The sequence below is a fragment of the Cherax quadricarinatus genome, chromosome 6 (assembly GCF_038502225.1).
Source record: "Cherax quadricarinatus isolate ZL_2023a chromosome 6, ASM3850222v1, whole genome shotgun sequence".
Classification (NCBI taxonomy): Eukaryota; Metazoa; Arthropoda; class Malacostraca; order Decapoda; family Parastacidae; genus Cherax; species Cherax quadricarinatus.
Genome location: NC_091297.1, coordinates 42,659,092 through 42,674,157, shown reverse-complemented (window position 1 = coordinate 42,674,157; position 15,066 = coordinate 42,659,092). Strand labels below are relative to the sequence as shown.

At 42.0% G+C, this 15,066-nt stretch overlaps 1 protein-coding gene across 1 annotated transcript in view; it reads right to left on the bottom strand.

The window, feature by feature from the left end:
• LOC128692908 (O-acyltransferase like protein) overlaps positions 1–10,434 on the bottom strand; it is a 235,800-nt gene extending 225,366 nt beyond the window's left edge. Inside the window, exon 1 of the mRNA XM_070081377.1 lies at positions 10,278–10,434. Within this exon, the coding sequence (XP_069937478.1) occupies positions 10,278–10,368 (91 nt within the window). The 5' untranslated portion in view covers positions 10,369–10,434. The remainder of the gene's footprint in view (positions 1–10,277) is intronic.
• Positions 10,435–15,066: the final 4,632 nt, after the last annotated feature.

The following is a 15,066-nucleotide window of genomic DNA, read 5'->3' as shown; positions in this document are numbered from 1 at the left end:
GTCTTTTCTGATAAACTTCTTCTTGACTTTGCATATTATACATGTCAGTGACACTGCTCCATAGTTTAAAGCTACCTGCCTGTCTCCTTTCTTAAAGATTAGGACTACATTTGCTGTCTTCCACACCTCAGGTAATTGCCCTGTTTCAACAGATGTGTTGAAGAGTGTTGTTTGTGGCACACACAACTTCTCTGCTCCCTCTCTCCGGACCTATGGACAGATGTTATCCAGTCCCACCGCCTTTGAGGTATCTAGTTCACATAGCAGCCTCTCTCTTCCTCCTCGGTTATATGTAGTGTGTCCAGCACTTGTTGGCGTACAGTACCATTCCGGTTTGCTGGAGTCCATTCTATCCCCACTGAAAGTGCTTCCTTAAATCTCGTGCTTAGCTCTTCACATACTTCTTTGTCATTTCTTGTGATCTCTCTTCCTTCCTTCCTCAGCCTGATTACCTGGTCCTTGACTATTGTTTTCCTCCTGATGTAGCTGTACAACAGCTTTGCGTCAGACTTAGCTTTCGATGCTATGTCATTCTTGCATTACCACTGGGCCTCCCTCCTTATTCACGCATATTTATTTCTAGCTCTTCACCTAATCTTATTTTCCTGGGTCAATTGTCTTCTATATTTTTTCCATTCTCTAACACAGTTTTCGTCTCTACACATTTGGATGAACCAAGAGCTCGTTCTGGTCTTTCCATTATTTCTATTGCCCTTGGGTACAAGCCCCTCCTCTGCCTCACATTTATTGGTCACTCACGTGTACTCACCTAGTTCTCACCTAGTTGAGGTTGCGGGGGTCGAGTCCGAGCTCCTGGCCCTCCTCTTCACTGATCGCTACTAGGTCACTCTCCCTGAACCGTGAGCTTTATCATACCTCTGCTTAAAGCTATGTATGGATCCTGCCTCCACTACATCGCTTCCCAAACTATTCCACTTACTGACTACTCTGTGGCTGAAGAAATACTTCCTAACATCCCTGTGATTCATCTGTGTCTTCAACTCCTAACTGTGTCCCCTTGTTACTGTGTCCAATCTCTGGAACATCCTGTCTTTGTCCACCTTGTCAATTCCTCTCAGTATTTTGTATGTCGTTATTATATCCCCCCTATCTCTCCTGTCCTCCAGTGTCGTCAGCTTGATTTCCCTTAACCTCTTCTAGTAGGACATACCTCTTAGCTCTGGGACTAGTCTTGTTGCAAACCTTTGCACTTTCTCTAGGTTCTTTACGTGCCTGGCTAGGTGTGGGTTCCAAACTGGTGCCGCATACTCCAATATGGGCCTAACGTACACGGTGTACAGGGTCTTGAACGATTCCTTATTAAGATGTCGGAATGCTGTTCTGAGGTTTGCTAGACGCCCATTTGCTGCAGCAGTTATTTGGTTGATGTGCACTTCAGGCACATGGTGGTGTGCCCCACCTCTCCGTCTTTCTGGAGCCCCTTCTGTCTCCTCTGTGAACACTTCTTTGAATCTCTTGTTGAGTTCCTCACATACTTCTCGGTCATTTCTTGTTGTCTCTCCTCCTTCCTTCCTTAGCCTGATTACCTGGTCCTTGACTGTTGTTTTCCTCCTGATGTGGCTGTACAACAGTTTCGGGTCAGATTTGGCTTTCGCTGCTATGTCATTTTCATATTGTCTTTGGGCCTCCCTTCTTATCTGTGCATATTCGTTTCTGGCTCTACGACTGCTCTCCTTATTCTCCTGGGTCCTTTGCCTTCTATATTTCTTCCCTAGCACACTTGGTTTTTGCCTCCCTGCACCTTTGGGTAAACCATGGGCTCATCCTGGCTTTTTCATTATTCCTGTTACCCTTGGGTACAAATCTCTCCTCAGCCTCCTCGCATTTTGTTGCTACATATTCCATCATCTCATTAACTGGCTTCCCTGCCAGTTCTCTGTCCCACTGAACCCCGTTCAGGAAGTTCCTCATTCCTGTGTAGTCCCCTTTCTTGTAGTTTGGCTTCATTCGTCCTGGCCTTCCTGCTTCTCCCTCCACTTGTAGCTCTACTGTGTATTCGAAGCTTAAAACCACATGGTCACTGGCCCCAAGGGGTCTTTCATATGTGATGTCCTCGATATCTGCACTACTCAAGGTGAATACTAAGCCCAGCCTTGCTGGTTCATCCTCTCCTCTCTCTCTTGTAGTGTCCCTTACGTGTTGGTACATGAAGTTTTCCAGTACCACCTCCATCATCTTAGCCCTCCATGTATCTTGGCCCCCATGTGGGTCCAAGTTCTCCCAATCGATCTCCTTGTGGTTAAAGTCACCCATGATCAGGAGCTTTGCCCTGCATGCATGAGCTCTTCTGGCCACTGTAGCTAGTGTGTCAACCATCGCTCTATTGCTCTCGTCGTATTCTTGCCTTGGCCTCCTGCTGTTCTGTGGTGGGTTATACATCACTGCTATTACCACCTTGGGACCTCCAGAGTGAAGCGTTCCCGCTATGCAATCACTTTCTTCTCCGCTGTCTCCTCTCTCCAGCTCATCAAAACTCCAGCGATTTTTGATCAGCAATGCCACTCCTCCACCCCCCCTGTTCCCTCTGTCTTTCCTCAGGATTTGGTATCCCGTTGGAAAGATGGCATCTGTTATCATACCTGTAAGCTTGGTTTCTGTGAGAGCTATGATGTCCGGTGATGCCTCTTTGACTCTTTCATGCCACTCCTCCCACTTATTTGTTATTCCATCAACGTTTGTGTACCATACCTTCAGTTTCCTTTCCAACACTGTGGTTTGGGGGGCCTGTGAGGGTGGGAGACCTGGTAGCATACTGTGGGATTCTATAGCTCGGTGTTGGGTGGAGGCTGTGGGTATGGATTGTAGTGTGTGTTGGGATGGTGTGATAGGTTGTATGGTTCTGAGAATAGTTGTGTGTGTGCTTGCCCTTGCTGTTCTGTTCTGCTCTGACTGACCTCTGCTGGTTCCATCCTTGTCTCTTTTCCTAGCTCCTTTCGCTTTTTTGTCCTCTCCCTCAGCTGTTGTCGTTCTGATTGTGTTCTGTCTCTGTCTAGGAACACCCTCTTGTACTCTTCTGAGTATTTCAATCATGGTTTCTCTTGGAGGATCCTGTTCCACACTGTTTCCGTCCTGAGAATCAGCTTGATTGGTCGGTTTCTCCCCTTCAAGTACCCCCTATTCTCTGAAAATTTACAATCTCGTCCATCTCTTCACCTATTTCCGTGATGATTTTCTCAATCTACTTTCTTTCTTCCTGCTGCCTTTCAGTGTGTGTCCTTTCCTCTCTCTCCTGAAGCCCATGGATAAACACTGATTTTGCCCTTTCCTCCTCCCAATGCCTCACCCTCTGTGACTCTGGATCCTGCCTGTATGTGGTCAGTTTCTCCCTTGATTTTTCCAGTGGCTCTTGATAGCATGGTTGTGCCTCAGCATTCGACCTATCACCCTCTCCATCTGCACCCAGCTGTTCTTCCCTTTCACTTCTTGGCCCTCCATGGCAGGCTGATATGACCTTAGCATAATTCATAATTCCTTCCTTCCTGTTCGGCCTCGCAGCTTCATATGCTGTGTCTTCTCTGGTCACTGCCCCTGTAACTCGCTTCAGCCTATTTATCTCAACTTCTAGGACCCTAATCTTGGCTACTGCAGTTTCGACTTGTGCCTCCCAATTCTTTGTCTCCTTCTCCAACCTCTTTTCCAATTTCACAGAGAGCTCTTTCTCCATTTTTTCAGAAAGCTCTCCTAATTTTCTCTCCCACTCTTGTTCCATCCTTTTCCACTGCTCTTCCATCCACTCCTCCCTACCAGAACCATTCTCATCTGATCCTTGGTTCATGCGAGTCCCCACCATTTTTTTTTTAAAGAGAAGAGAGAAGGGAAAGGTAGAAGGAGTGAGAGAGGGTAAGAGTGAGAAGGGAAAGGGGGAGAGAGAGTGTGAGAGGGGGATAGAGAGAGAAGGGAAGGGAAGGAGATGGGGAGAGTGAGAAGGGAAAAATGGGGAAGAGATGGAGAGAGAGAAAGAGAAAGAGAGAGAGAGAGAGAGAGAGAGAGAGAGAGAGAGAGAGAGAGAGAGAGAGAGAGAGAGAGAGAGAGAGAGAGAGAGAGAGAGAAGGGAAGGTACAAAGAGAGGGGGATAGTGAGAAGGAAAAAGGGGAAGAGAGAGTGTGAGTGAGAGAGGGGGGAGTGTGTGTGTGAGTGTGTGTGTGTGTGTGTGTGTGTGTGTGTGTGTGTGTATGTGTGTGTGTGTGTGTGTGTGTGTGTGTGTGTGTGTGTGTGTGTGTGTGTGTGTGTGTGTGTGTGTGTGTGTGGGTGTGTGTGTGTCTGTGTCTGTGTACTCACCTATTTGTGGCTGCAGGGGTCGAGTCATAGCTCCTGGCCCCACCTCTTCGCTGATTGCTACTAGGTCCTCTCTCTCCCTGCTCCATGAGCTTTATCATAGCCTCCGCTACATCACTTTCTAGGCTCTTCCACGGCCTGACAACTCTATGACTGAAGAAATATTTCCTAAAATCCCTTTGATTCATCTGAGTCTTCAACTTCCAATTGTGACCCCTTGTTTCTGTGTCCCTTCTCTGGAACATCCCGTCTTTGTCCACCTTGTCTATTCCGCACAGTATTTTATATGTCGTTATCATGTCTCCCCTGACCCTCCTGTCCTCCAGTGTCGTCAGGCCGATTTCCCTCAACCTTTCTTCGTAGGACAATCCCCGTAGCTCTGGGACTAGTCTTGTTGCAAACCTTTGCACTTTCTCTAATTTCTTGACGTACTTGACTAGGTGTGGATTCCAAACTGGTGCTGCATACTCTAGTATGGGCCTGATGTAAATGGTATACAGAGTCTTGAACGAATCCTTACTGAGGTATCGGAACGCTATCCGTAGGTTTGCCAGGCGCCCGTATGCTGCAGCAGTTATCTGATTGATGTGCGCCTCAGGAGATATGCTAGGTGTTATACTCACCCCCAGATCTTTTACCTTGAGTGAGGTTTGCAGTCTTTGGCCATCTAAACTATATTGTGTCTGCGGTCTTCTTTGCCCTTCCCCAATCTTCATGACTTTGCATTTGGCAGGGTTAAACTCAAGGAGCCAGTTGCTGGACAAGGCTTGTAGCCTGTCCAGGTCTCTTTGTAGTCCTGCCTGATCCTCATCCGATTTGATTCTTCTCATTAACTTCACATCATCTGCAAACAAGGACACTTCTGAGTCTATCCCCTCCATTATGTCGTTCACATATACCAAGAACAGCACAGGTCCTAGGACTGACCCCTGTGGAACCCCGCTTGTCACAGGCGCCCACTCTGACACCTCGTCACGTACCATGACTCGTTGTTGCCTCCCTATCAGGTATTCTCTGATCCATTGCAGTGCCTTTCCTGTTATGTGTGCCTGATCCTCTAGCTTTTGCAGTAACCTCTTGTGAGGAACTGTGTCGAAGGCCTTCTTTCAGTTCAAAAAAATGCAGTCGATCCACCCCTCTCTCTCTTTTCTTACTTCTGTCACCTTGTCATAAAACTCTAGTAGGTTTGTGACACAGGATTTTCCTTCCCTGAAACCGTGCTGGTTGTCAATTATACCCTTGTTTCTTTCCAGGTGCTCCATCACTCTCCTCCTGATGATCTTCTCCATGACCTTGCATACTATACACGTTAGTGATACAGGTCTGTAGTTTAGTGCCTCATGTCTGTCTCCCTTTTTAAAAATTGGGACTACATTTGCCATCTTCCATACCTCAGGGAGTTGCCCAGTTTCAAATGATGTGTTGAAGATCTTTGTTAATGGCACACACAGTATCTCTGCTCCCTCTTTAAGGACCCATGGAGAGATGTTGTCTGGTCCCACCGCCTTTGAGGTGTCAAGTTCGCCTAGCAACTTCTTCACCTTCTCCTTGGTTATATGTACCTCATCCAGCACTTGCTGGTGTACCCCCCCCCCCAGTTCTGATTTCCTGGAGTCCTACTGGTTTCCACTGTAAATACTTCTTTAAATCTCGTGTTGAGCTCCTGACATACCTCTCGGTCGTTTCTTGTGAACTCCCAATCACCCTTCCTCAGTCTGATTACCTGGTCCTTGACTGTTGTTTTCCCCCTGATGTTGCTGTACAACAGCTTCGGGTCAGTCTTGACTTTCGATGCTATGTCATTTTCATATTGTCGCTGAGCCTCCCTTCTTATCTGTGCATATTCGTTTCTGGTTCTTCGGCTAATCTCTTTATTTTCCTGAGTTCTCTGTCATCTGTACCTTTTCCATTCTTTAGTACACCTGGTTTTTGCCTCCCTACACCTTTGGGTGAACCAAGGACTGGTTCTGTTCTTCCCATTATTTCTGTTTCCCTTGGGAACAAACCTCTTCTCTGCCTCCTTGCATTTTGTTGCCACATAGTCCATCATTTCTTGTACTGGTTTTCCTGTCAGTTCCCTCTCCCACTGAATGTCTTGAAGAAAGTTCCTCATGCCTGAGTAGTTCCCCCTTTTGTAGTTTGGTTTTTCCCAACGTATTCCTGCTACTCTCTCCACTTGGAGCTCAACTATGTAGTCGAAGCACAGAACCATATGATCACTAGCTCCCAGGGGCCTTTCATACATGATATCCTCGATGTCCGAACTACTCAAGGTGAATACAAGGTCCAGTCTTGCTGGTTCATCCTCTCCTCTCTCTCTGGTAGTGTCTCTAACATGTTGATGCATGAGGTTTTCCAGTTCCACATCCATCATCTTGGCTCTCCATGTTTCGGGATCTCCATGGGGCTCCAGGTTTTCCCAGTCAATCTCCTTGTGATTGAAATCACCCATAACTAGTAACTTTGCTCACCCATGTGTGCTCTCCTGGCCACCTCGGCTAGTGTGTCGACCATTGCTCTGTTGCTCTCATCATATTCTTCTCTTTGTGTCCTGCAGTTCTGTGGTGGGTTGTACATTACTGCAATTATCACCTTATGTCCCTCAGACTGGATTGTTCCCACTAAGTAGTCCCTTTCGCCCGTGCCATCCATTCCTTCCATTTTCTCAAAACCCCACTGGTTTTTAATGGGCAGTGCAACTTCTCCTCCCCCTCTCCTCCCTCTGTCTTTCCTGAGGATTTGATATCCGGATGGAAAGATTGAATCTGTTATTATTCTGGTGAGTTTTGTTTCAGTGAGTGCTATTATGTCTGGGGATGTCTCCTTGATTCTTTCATGCCACTCCTCATACTTATTTGTTATTCCATCTGCATTTGTATACCACACCTTCAACTTCTTTTCTAAGACTGTGGTCTGGGAGGTATATTGGGGTTGGGGAAGTGGGAGACCTGATAATGAACTATGGGTGGTTGCTGTGGGGGTGGAGTTTGTAATGCAGTGGGTGGGGGCATTGGATGTGACATGGGTGTTTTGGTTTAGAGTGTTTGGTTGCACTGGGGTTGACCTGGTTGGGAGGCTTCTATAGGAAGTTGTGAGGGAGGCTGTATTTGATCTTCTTGGGTCTGGGATCTCCTGTCTGTCTTCTCCATCCCCTTTCTTTCCTCCTTTCGCCTTTGTACCATCTCTCTCAGTTTCTGCCTTTCTTCTTGTGTTCTGTCATGGTTGAGATACACCTTCCTGTATGCCGGCATGTCCCTTAATCGTGCTTTCTCCTGCAGGATCCTGTTCCGAGTCAATTCTGACTTGAAGGTCACTTTCACTGGCTGGGTTCTTTTTTTTACAAACCCCCCTATTCTCCGAAAATTTTCCAGCTGGGTCATGTCGTCTTCTCCTATTGCTTTTATGATGCTTTCAATTACTTTTTTTCCCCTTGTTTTCTTGCTTCATATGTTTCCCCTTCAACTTCCTGGAGCCCATACACAAAGTCTGACCTCACCCTTTCATTCTCCCACTGCATATCCTTGTGTATCCCCTCAGTCAATTTAATTTCCTCAATTGCAGCTTTCCTTTCTTCAGTTTCACTAGCTAATGTTCTTGGGCTCAGTGGCCTGTCATTTTCCCTTCTCGGCTTTCCCTGGGCTCTTCTGTGGTCTGTTAGGGCCTCCACATATAGCTTAGCTCTTTCATTTACTACAGTCTCCTCTGATAGAGCTTCTACATGCAGTTTTGCTCCTTCCTTCCCTACAGTCCCCTTATTTGTGACTGAGGTACCAGTCTCTGATGTCAATCCCAAAATGTTCTTTAGTTCTTTAGGCTGTTTCAGATTTTTCAGTTCCTCTTCTAAACTCTGTATCCTAGCCTCTGCTGCTTTGACTTGCACCTCCCACTTCCTGCTTTCCATATCTATCCTCTCTTCCATTCTCATGCTAAGTTCTTCTAGTTTCATTTCCCATCCATGTTCCCTTTTTATGAGCTCTGCTGCCAAATCTTCCTTTGCAGCTTCCTCCTCCTGTCCCTTGGTTTTTCTTCCTGCTCTCTGGCAACCCATTTTTGTTTTATCCTGATTACCTCACAGTGGGAAACCTATGTAATTCTGTGTGTTAGGTTAGTAGTGTGTATGTCAGAGTGTGGGGCGGGGGGGAAGGTAGAGGAGGAACTGTGGCTATGTGGGAGAGGAGTGGGGAGGGGGATTTAGGGGGGAATATGGGGAGTGGGAAGGAGGGAGAAGCAAGTGCGTGAGTGGGAGAGGGAGAGGGGGAAGGAGGGAGGGGTGAGATCAGGGGAAGGAGTGAGATGTTGGTGGGGAGGGGGGGAGTGTATGTGTGAGTCTGGATATGTGTGTGTGTGTGTGTGTGTTTGTGTGTGTGTGTGTGTGTGTGCGTGTGTGTGTGTGTGTGTGTGTGTGTGTGTGTGTGTATGTGTGTGTGTGTGTGTGTGTGTATGTGTGTGTAATTATGTGTGGAATTGTGTGGGTTTATTATGTGTCAGAAAAGTAGGTGAGTTGTCATTGGAGTGTAATGTGGAGTCTCAGTGGTCGCTTGTGACCACAACCTCTTGTGACCTGACCCCCATCCTCCTGGGACTTGACCCGCACCTGCTTACAATGTTGCCTATGCTTGTCCTGCCACCTAGCTTATAGTAAGTTACTCCCCTTGTTCAATGGATTACCAATTGCTATTCCTTATTGAATACTTGAGTGCCTATTCTTTATCGTGCTATGAGAGACCATTCACTATCAGCTTGGCGGTTAATTGGAACCTGACCCACACCCAAACCACCACTCATAGGTGAATACAGTACTTGCAATGCAGCTGTAGCAGCCTGTAGATTGTCCAGCTCGATGTGACCCTGGCGTAGATCCACCTCAATTTCTTCTCGTTAATAATGTACCCTATTCACTGTATTTCTCTCACTGTCACACGATTGTTTCACTTTATTATCTTTCTTGGGTGACACGTGACAACGTCGCCTTACACACTAGCCTGCCCACTCTGGGCCACAACGTTTTTATTTTCTAGATCACTTACAAAATTGTGGCTCTCCCCACACTTATGTGGCTCAGGCAGATTAAAAATCGCTTCTAGGATTGTTCACTACCCTGACACACTTTGCAACCCTTGCAGAACACTTGGGTAGCCCTCAAAAACACTTATATTCGTGGAGCACCGAAGGCGTGACTCGCGCGCTCGGTGTCCCTACTGTGTGTGTGTGTGTGTGTCTATGTGTCTGCACTCACCTAATTGTACTCACCTAATTGTAGTTGCAGGGGTCGAGACTCAGCTCCTGGCCCTGCCTCTTCATTGGTCGCTACTTGGTCTTCTCTCTCCCTGCTCCATGAGCTTTATCATACCTCGTCTTAAAACTATGTATGGTTCCTGCCTCCACAACATCACTTGCCAGACTATTCCACTTCCTGACAACTCTATGACTGAAAAAATACTTCCTAACATCCCTTTGACTCATCTGAGTCTTCAGCTTCCAATTGTGACCCCTTGTTTCTGTGTCCCCTCTCTGGAACATCCTGTTTCTGTCCACCTTATCTATTCCTCGCAGTATTTTGTATGTTGTTATCATGTTTACCCTAACCCTCCTGCCCAATTTCCCTTCGTAGGACATTAACCTTAGCTCTGGAACTAACCTTGTTGTGCGTGCATGCTTGCGTGAATTTATAGGAATTTGAAATAACCTACAATAACATCGTTATAGAGTGTGAAACACAACGTTCTCGTATGGGTGGGTTGCTGCAGTAAGCATTAAGAGACTGGCTTGAGACATTAGTTATCTGTTCATAGCTGTCAAGTTTGTGATATATCAGCCTGACGACTGAGGGAATATTTTCACTCTTTAAGTGACTGGCTTGAGACATTAGTTATCTGTTCATAGCTGTCAAGTTTGTGATATATCAGCCTGACGACTGAGGGAATATTTTCATTCTCGTTTACTGATTAGCTTAAGGTGGCCAGCGATACCATTACCCTTACCTGCTAGTTGTTGTTGATGACAGCCTCCGTTGTTAAAACATGTTAATGTAACGAGCACCAAAGTAGCCAGTCTAGCAGTAGACCCCACCATCTTCAATACCTTTTCTCTGGCTTCTCCTTCACTACTGGCTCTCCTAGACTATATCACACTTCAAACCTTATCACTAAGCATGTCACCTTGCGGAAATGTCGATATAATCAATACAAAGATTCCTGAAGTGAATTAAAAATGCATGCATCAAATATAAAATGTAAATTATTCTTTAAAGAAAACTTAATTAATCGGACTTAAGCTGGATAAATTCACATTTTGAAAGATATAAAAATATTACTACTGGAACAAGCTATCAAGCAGCTTGCTAAAGTAAAATCTGTGGGTGGCAGATCTACCTATACCTACCTTCCTCTGCCCAGCAAAGACTTCGCGGATCTGATTAATCTTTTATCAAGTGTAACTGTTGTAGCTTAGGTAAACAGAAATACAAACAATATTTTGAAATGGTCATCAGCACAGTTTTAACAACCTTTTTTTGGAGCACCTCAAGGCAAAACATTTTATGCTAGCCATCACCACAACATAACGTGGCTACGTTACATGGGCGACACAGTCATATTTTCCTGGAAGGTTAAGCATTCCAACCAGACTTAACACCATCAACAGTATAGAGTCTGCCAGAAAATTTACTATCGAAGGAGACAGCAACAACCAGCTTACATTTTTAGATTTATTCCTAAACGTTGGCGATGACTGGGTAACCTTCAAAATTTACAGGACCCAACAATGAGGACTTCGTAAATTTCCATTCACACCATGACACCAGGATCACGAGAGGCGTAAGCTTTGGATATTTCTTGAGAACATACATGATTGCTAGTCCAGACTATAGGAAGTCCAAACTATAGATAGTCCAGACTATAGCTAGTCCAGACTATAGCTAGTCCAGACTATAGCTAGCCCAGAGTATAGTTAGTCCAGACTATAGCTAGTCCAGACTATAGGAAGTCCAGACTATAGCTAGTCCAGACTATAGCTAGTCCAAACTAAAGCTAGTTGACTATTGTTAGTACAGACTATAGCTAATCCAGACTATAGCTAGTCCAGAGTATAGTTAGTCCAGACTATAGCTAGTCCAGACTAAAGTGGGGTGGAACGAAATTACTGGAATATTCAACCACCTGTAGTCCCAGACACATTTCATCTCAGATTGAAGGAAACGCGTCGTCAGCATTAATGTAGCACCGTGATCTACCATTACCATTAAGAAGTTGGTCAGAAAAAGAGGTTGACGATGACAATCGAGACTGGAGCCGTTGTGTTCAGAGACCGTCACAGCGCTGAAAAAGAAATGAATTAAGGAACATAAATAAGCAAGTATCCATGCCAACGAAAGCTCCTCGTGTGTGAACATCGTAGTACACAAGGAAATTTCATGGAATAAGTTAGTTTAACATCTTTATTATGCACTCCATACCCATCCTGTGGGCGGCTTATATACAATGAAGCTAGTCAGATAACCAGATGTATTACTGTCTCTGTGATGTCCCTGGTATCCTGTGCTGCAGTACCCCTGACTGAATAGTGCAGAGTGAGGCACAAGTTGATAATAAAATTTTGCATTAACTTTAACAAAATTGAAGAGAATCAGAGAAGACATTCACTGGTCAACATATGGAAACTAATACCCAAATTTCTTAAAAAAAACTCATAAATTAGAATAAACACAGATAGAAACTAATTGAAATCTTTCAGGGCAACAAGAAGACCAGTATCCTAAAATATACAATATCCTAAATTATACAATATCCTAAAATATACAATATCCTAAATTATACAATATCCTAAAATATACAATATCCTAAATTATACAATATCCTAAAATATACAATATCCTAAAATATACAATATCCTAAAATATACAATATCCTAAATTATACAATATCCTAAAATATACAATATCCTAAAATATACAATATCCTAAAAAAATCCTAAAATAAACAATATCCTAAAATATACAATATCCTAAAATGTAAAATATCTTAAAATATACAATATCCTAAAATATACAATATCCTAAAATATACAATATCCTAAAATACACAATATCCTAAAATATACAGTATCCTAAAACATACAATATCCTAAAATATACAATATCCTAAAAAAAAATCCTAAAATAAACAATATCCTAAAATATACAATATAATAAAATATACAATATACTAAAATATACAATATCCTAAAATATACAATATCCTAAAAAACATCCTAAAATAAACAATATCCTAAAATATACAATATCCTAAAATGGAAAATATCTTAAAATATACAATATCCTAAAATAAACAATATCCTAAAATATACAATATCCTAAAATGTAAAATATCTTAAAATATACAATATCCTAAAATATACAATATCCTAAAATATACAATATCCTAAAATACACAATATCCTAAAATATACAGTATCCTAAAACATACAATATCCTAAAATATACAATATCCTAAAAAAAAATCCTAAAATAAACAATATCCTAAAATATACAATATAATAAAATATACAATATACTAAAATATACAATATCCTAAAATATACAATATCCTAAAAAACATCCTAAAATAAACAATATCCTAAAATATACAATATCCTAAAATGGAAAATATCTTAAAATATACAATATCCTAAAATATACAATATCCTAAAATACACAATATCCTAAAATATACAATATCCTAAAATATATAATATCCTAAAATACACAATATCCTAAAATATATAATATCCTAAAATACACAATATCCTAAAATACACAATATCCTAAAATATACAGTATCCTAAAATATATAATATCCTAAAATACACAATATCCTAAAATATATAATATCCTAAAACATACAATATCCTAAAATATACAATATCCTAAAATATACAATATCCTAAAATATACAATATCCTAAAATATACAATATCCTAAAATATATAATATCCTAAAATACACAATATCCTAAAATACACAATATCCTAAAATACACAATATCCTAAAATACACAGTATCCTAAAATACACAATATCCTAAAATACACAATATCCTAAAATACATAATATCCTAAAATACACAATATCCTAAAGTATAAAATATCATAAAATATACAATATCCTATAACACACAATATCCTAAAATATACAATATCCTAAAACACACAATATCTTAAAATATGCAATATATTAAAATATACAATATCCTAAAATATACAATATCCTAAAATATACAATATCCTAATACACACAATATCCTAAAATATACAACATCCTAAAATACACAATATCCTAAAATAGGAGAATTAGTGTGCACTACCTAGCAGAGTTTACTGCCAGAGGGGAATAATAGGCCTGTATTCCGTGTGCAAAATAATAATAATAGAATTTTTCTTTGTCAGAGGAAAGAAAGTCTCCCTGATAACATTGTGTATACATAGTGTATAGTGTATACTACAGTGGCTCCCTAGTATATTGATGATAAAGGCTAAAGTGTCATTTGAAATCAGGTGAATTTGTAAATGAAGTGATAAGCCTATAGAGGCAGGTGCCAGAAGTCGCCAGAAACTTACCACAGGTCAGCTGTTTTTAATAATCTTCCTGGCTTGCTAGTGTACTCGCATATAATCTAGTGATACCAGTGAATAGCAGAATACAGTGTTGTAGTAGCAACTAACCAGTATTATAATGGTACTTAGTGGAGTGGAGTGACTTTCATTAGTTTCTTTTTCTTGAAATACCAGACGTATACTGTGAATTTCATATAACCTGTAGTTACCAGCGGTCGCAATATACACAACAAGAAGCAATTATTACTACAGAAAAAGCGTCCTTCCTCCAAAATTTCCACCAGTCAACTATAGTGATAATATAGCATGTATTGTGGTGGAGACGGAAAAAAAACTAGAAAAGCTAGACACAGTGATTGATAAACAAGGGTTGAGGCTCGACCGTTCGTCATTGTAGGAGCTGCCAGAAATCACCGGTTCTTTAACACGCAAGTTATACTTTTGTATCAATCAAATCACATATTACTCGGGTAGATAATTTCAAGTAGATCCTTCATGTGTTAGCTCAAATCACCGACCAGTATGTTTTAAATAAGTGACCCACTGATCAGACAGACTGGTCCGAACCCTTGACTGGTCCGAACCCTTGACTAGTCTGAACCCTTGACTGGTTACAAACGGTTTCGTTGGACAATAAAGTAAACTGTAAACGGATGGGGTTGTAGGCGCCCTTATCAAACAAAACAATAAATATAAATCAGGAACGTACACGGTAAGCTGTCCAATATACAAGTACAGTTAGAAATAGAAATACAAATAGCTAGAGCTTCATTTAAGGAGGTTATTAATAGAGTATTCAAGAGGTTGCTAGTAGAATTACAGTAAATCAACCATTCAAATCATTATGAAGCCCTGTGTAGTCTACGGTCAATCAAACAAACGGGCTTCCACATGGATAAATTGTCATTTTTGTGGAAATTGGTGTCACACCCCTTGTGCAGATATCCAAGAACTAGCTACAAGCAGTATTAAAACAGGGAAGTGTTTTTGGGTATGCCCAAATGAGGAAAATCTGTGGACTAAAATCACAAGGGTATTAAAAGAGGATAACATCAAAGCTGCTTTCATAGACAACCTGGAAGCTTTCTACAACAGATGGGAACATAAAAAGTCTGGGCTGAATGGTACTGCCCTTGATACTGGCCATGTAGTCAGAAACTGTAAGGCTGGAGGTGATGTCCTG